Source organism: Dermacentor albipictus, chromosome 1 (assembly GCF_038994185.2).
Source record: "Dermacentor albipictus isolate Rhodes 1998 colony chromosome 1, USDA_Dalb.pri_finalv2, whole genome shotgun sequence".
NCBI lineage: Eukaryota > Metazoa > Arthropoda > Arachnida > Ixodida > Ixodidae > Dermacentor > Dermacentor albipictus.
The window spans coordinates 469,412,022-469,417,340 of record NC_091821.1 but is presented as its reverse complement, the minus strand read 5'-3'; the positions used below and the strand labels follow the sequence as shown (position 1 = coordinate 469,417,340).

General features: G+C 48.8%; 1 protein-coding gene across 1 annotated transcript; it reads right to left on the bottom strand.

The window, feature by feature from the left end:
• Positions 1 to 320: 320 nt before the first annotated feature.
• LOC139054498 (putative nuclease HARBI1) lies at positions 321 to 3,155 on the bottom strand. The gene is made up of 3 exons (XM_070531546.1): positions 2,610 to 3,155; positions 2,016 to 2,151; positions 321 to 502 (listed from the first exon to the last, which is right to left on the bottom strand). Exons 1-3 carry the CDS (start codon positions 3,153 to 3,155, stop codon positions 321 to 323), a joined length of 864 nt encoding a protein of 287 aa, XP_070387647.1.
• Positions 3,156 to 5,319: the final 2,164 nt, after the last annotated feature.

Here is a 5,319-nt window from a genome sequence, read left to right as displayed (position 1 = left end):
GCTCCTAGTGGTGGCCACTGGATTGGCGCAGGCGACGCCGCACCATTAGCAGGTAGGCAGTGTGGTGTTTGTCGTCCTCTGAAAAGGTTGACCACAAGGTTCCGTTGCAGTCTTCCTCTCAAGAGCAAGTCGCGTGGTGGTGGTGGGCGCCTTGATTCTGGTGGCAACTCTCCACTCGTGCTCTGGTGGGGCTGCAGTACGACTTGTACGGCAACGTCGTCGTCGTCGTCATCATCATCAACACATGGCTCGCCTGCCTCCAACGCAATGTTGTGCAGAGCTGCACAGGCTGCCACTATCACCGCTGCTTTCTCAGGGCTCTAGAGTAGGGTCCGGTACCGTTGAAGGCATCGAAACCTGCTCTTGAGGAGCCCAATACACGTTTCCACAACATTCCGCATGGAGGCATGCGCCCTGTTGTACCGCCCCTCTGGTGTGTCTGTAGCTGGGTGTCCTGGGACAGGTGTTAGAATCCAGGGCTCCAGGGGATAGCCCGAGTCTCCTGCAAGATGAAAATGTGACAGGTGCTAATGTCATTTAGTACCAGAGACTAATACCTTATAAGCATACTGTGTGTGGGACAAATAGAATCGTTGGGCACAAATGTTGGGACATCATGCCATGGTCACACCAAGAATATTTCATGTAGACTTTGTAGTGCTGACACATCACTGGTCCTCAAAGATAGTTCATTTTCCAGTTTCTTTTTGAGAGAAGTAACTGTCCCAGTATGTTTAAATTATATTGTGAACCTATCATGTGCACAGCTATGTACAGCATGCATTGTATACATACTGACACAACCTGCCTCAAAACTTCAACTTACTTCAATGTGTCACTTGTGCCTAGCAAAGGGCATAGGGAAAGGAGAAACACACTGCGCTTCCACGCGTACACTAAGTGTGAACACAATCTATATGATCTATGTGAGACATTGTATCTACCATGCAGTGTCTACTGGGAACATAATATTCATTTTTGGAAACTACAAAAGGCACCGATACGTGCATATGAGGAATGCAGCCAACATGTGGCCTTAATGTCCTCACACACATGAAAGATGTCCGTTTTGTTTCCTATCTGACCCCATGTACATAGACTTTCCGAGACAAAATCAGCACTGCAAGCCATACATTCTCTCTCAAGACACCAGTATTACATTTACATGCTAGCATTAGACATCCTACAAATATTTGATCTTGTTCAAAGGAAACGTCACTCAATTACCTTCAAATAAGTACCTTGTCACTGTGGCTTGGCTGGCAATAAGCTATATGATGTGCAAGCAAGAACTCTAAAGCTGTCGACATAAAGATTCCATACTGTCAAAGCAATGCAAGTCATCGTTGGCTGTGCTCACGTGAGATTGTACAGCACATCAATGCTTGTAAATGGGCCGAAATAAAAATGCAATTAAATGAAATGAAATAGGCTCGACCACATTATTGGCCGGTACAGGCACTTGCGGGAAATAGACTCTGGCAGGACTTTTCGTTTGGGCGTCGCCTTCACTTAGTGCTGCGCAGAGTTGATCGGCGGTGTGGAAAGCCCAACTGTGAATGCAGCCAAGCGTCTCAGACGACATCTGTCTTGCTACTAAGTGCTCTATGCATCACAGCTGATGACACTGGCAGGCAAACATTGTCTGAAAGTACTACTTTGTCCGCAATGTGAGATCATACCGAAGCATCAACAGCTGCAAGGGCTGCGCTGGACTGTTTGAAGATCACTGGACTATACGCAAGGCATTAAGAAAGCCACTGTGTCAGTGCATGTATGCACTCTTTCTTCCTGCACTCATCATCTTTCATCACTGTTTTCTGTCCGCTTTCCTTTTCCCACTGTGCACAGCAGCAGGCTAGAGCATGCTAGCTCAGGCCGACCTCAATGCCTTCCTACTAAATTACATCTCTCTCTCATACACGTGCAAGACAAGCCTGCAGGATCGACTACAGTTGCATGTTGCGTTGTTGTTGATGTCAAAATATCTGAGTCTCTGGATAGGCAGTACTCACCAAGCACGATTTCCCCAGGTCTCAGGACAGTTTCAAGGCGGCTGCGCAGAGGGGTGTGCCGCCAGACAAAGGAGTCATGGCATGACCCCGGGAAGCGGGGGTCGATGTCCAAAATCTTCATATGGCCATCACACACCTTCAGTGCCATATGTGAAGCAAAGTGGTGAAAAAGAAAGAACTCTGAGTAAGTATAGCAAATCACGCAATGAATCTACCTGCGCCGCGATACTAACTGAAAAACCTAAGTGAAATAAATTGTTGCGGCAGTTCGTTACAATATAACTTGCCCATCTAGAGTATGCAATCAGCAGCCTCAATCAAAGCTACTCACACCGGAAGGCAAACTTGAACTTAGCCTTTCCAAAAAACAAACAGAAAACATGCATTTTGAAACCTAGCGCTCATCACGTGACGCGTTCAATAAAAATTGCACTGAGAACACAAATGGACACTGGCAAAAAACAGCACATTTTGCTAGGCTACACACTGCATGTTCGTAGCTGTCTGCATACATTAATAGCCGTGCTGGATGCCAAGGCTGGCCGGTTTGAGAAATTAAACGAGCAAGAAATGGTAAACACAATGAGTACTTACGACCATGGTGTTGAGCGCATAGTACCCTTTCCGGGTCATGAAGCTCTGGGTCTCCCCTGGGTTGAGCCCTCTCGGTTGTTGGATGGCGATCAGCGTGCCATCCACGCAGGCGACAACACCCGGAATTCGCCCTCTGCTAGCGAACGTCGCCTTGGCGCTGGCTTTGGCAGCCGAGGTCGTAGGAAAGCTGACCCATCCTTTCTGCTGGCCAACGACAGTGATAGCACGAGCAACTTCGTGAGTCGTGTCGCTTACAGAGGACTGGGCCATCCCGATGAACACTTCGGCACCCACACACTTCTGGAAGCTGCCGGTGGCAAGAAAACGGAGCGCACAGAGGACTTTCCTCTCTGTGGAGAAGCCGCTAGATCGGTGGCACCCTACAGTCTCCTCCAGTTCGTCGCACAGCCATCGGACGGTCCGCTTCGAAAGACGATAGTTACGCCAAAACTCCTCCTCTGTGAGCTCTGAAAACGCGTCTCGCACCTCCAGTCGTTGGCGGGACCGGGAGAGCAACCCGAGGCAAAGGACGAGAGGCGCCGCCATGTTTGACATACGTTAGAGATCAACGCGCGCGAGCGCACCGCCCGCGCGTCCCCGAGGAGGCATGGCCGGCGCGCGCGGCCAGAGTCGCAAGCCAACAGCCAAGCCACACAAAGCGGACCCCAAAGCGGACTACCTCTTCGCCGGTTCCTACGACCGGTTCGCTTTGAAAATGATTGACAGATGCGTGACGAAGTCATAAATTGCAGTACCGCCCCGCTGCCTCTGACGACCTGTGACGTAATCAAAATTTTGGCCAATCAGGTAAGGCCAAAAAAACGGTTCCCCAAGCGAACCGTTATAAGATTCGGTCCCAGAATAGAGCCCCAGTACAAATTTCCACCGACATCAGCTACAGGGGCGTAGCCAGGGGGGGGGGGGGGCTTATGGGGCTTCAGCCCCCCCCGAAATTTTTTCGTGCTGTCCATGCACCGCTGACCAAAGCGACCCCCGGCGCCGGAAATCACTCTGGATTTTGTCTAGAATGTCTTTTTGACGCTCGAAAAGACATTTAACCGCGAAGATTGCGAACGCGGGCTGGATTTCGTGGCAATGCCTATACACCGGCAGTCACATAACGCCAAGCAGTCCCATACGAACACAAAGTTTCAAGGGCGCTTTGATGGTGAGCGGGCTCGCCACGGCATCTCACTGAGGCCACGGAATCTATGGAGCGCATGGATATCAATTGCGGAACTTTATGGGTATAAATCTCATAAGCTCTTGATGTGAAACGTGCATTGACATTTCCAAAGTTGTGCTTTAAATTTTCAATTGCGGAACTTTGTTGGTTTAATGTTGTTATAAACATTTGACGCCAAAGGTCCATTGACTTTTCTAAAGTCTTACATCGGAACATACAACGGGACAAGCCAAATCAACACACTAGCAGACGAGTTGACAAAGCACGCAGCGAGGTCCAATGAGACGATGTGTTGGGGTGGTTCATTTGTGCTGTCATGTCACATAAAAAAGTATCAACACTTTTTAACCTACGCCAGAACAACCATGTCAAGACACTAAAGCCAGCCAAAGTAACTACGTTCCTATTTATTTTTTCTACTTTGACTTTTATTCGCCGAGAACACATTGAGCCTCTTCAATTTCTTTGTTCTCGCTACCCTACCCGCGGGCTGCCAGAGCGAGCCAGAGTGCATATGTTTTTCTCGTACGGCCCCGACCACCGCGCGGTGCACTTCGGTGGGCATTCGGTTTGCTCTGGCCGAGCGGATTTTCACCTGACAGAGTTTTGAAAGCTTTCTGGCTAGCAGACGAGAAAAAAAAAACAATGGTCGCTCGCCGCCATCACTGTGGGGACTCGAAGGATTGCACCGCGTTCCTTGAGCGGAACCTTTCCGGAAAGTCTTGTTTCGCCGGTGTATGATACTGAGCAATATGCGTATGGATCTCAGTGGGCCAATCGTCTCATGTTTTCTTCGGTATTAATTCTGTAGCCCCATTAGGTGCCCGATGTAGGCATTCGATTCTGACCAACATACTTTCCTATGCGTTTTTTTTTCCATTTCGGTGCCTCCGCCTCACAGAAAAAAATACATTGTTGCGGCGCAGCGAATTGTCGCATGGTGAAAGTTCGATTTTGATACTTCTTTTGCGGAAAGTAATGGGCGACGGGACGCTTCAGTTGCCGGATACGTTTATTATATTATTGCGAAAGCAATTATAAGGACACTCCAGGCGCATTCCTGCCGTCGCCGTCGCCCTCATGTTTCGTATAAAGTCCAAGGGGGATAAAATCGTGACCACGCGCTGCATGCTGTATGTGCGATTGAAAGCGTAGGGGGGGAGGTGGAATGGGTGAGCCGACGATGGTGGCTTAGTCTTGTGTGCGCAAAGGAGAAAAGCGGGGAGCAAGCGCGCCGCCTTCCGTCGCACGCAATACATCGGGGGGAGTGGATGGAATCGGGGCGGAATCCAGGATTCTGTGTATCTATGATTGTGCAACATGTTTATTTGCCTTGTTTGACGCATTACATACAGTTACTTTTTCTTACATACATAGACTCATCGGAGACTTATACGTATACTTAAATATCTTGTTGCGATGTTCTGTGTATACATGCAGTGAACTATGTTTCCAGTGACACTTTTTTTGTCCTTTATCAAGCCGTATTTTCACATTTGTATATCCCATTGTATCTTTGCATTT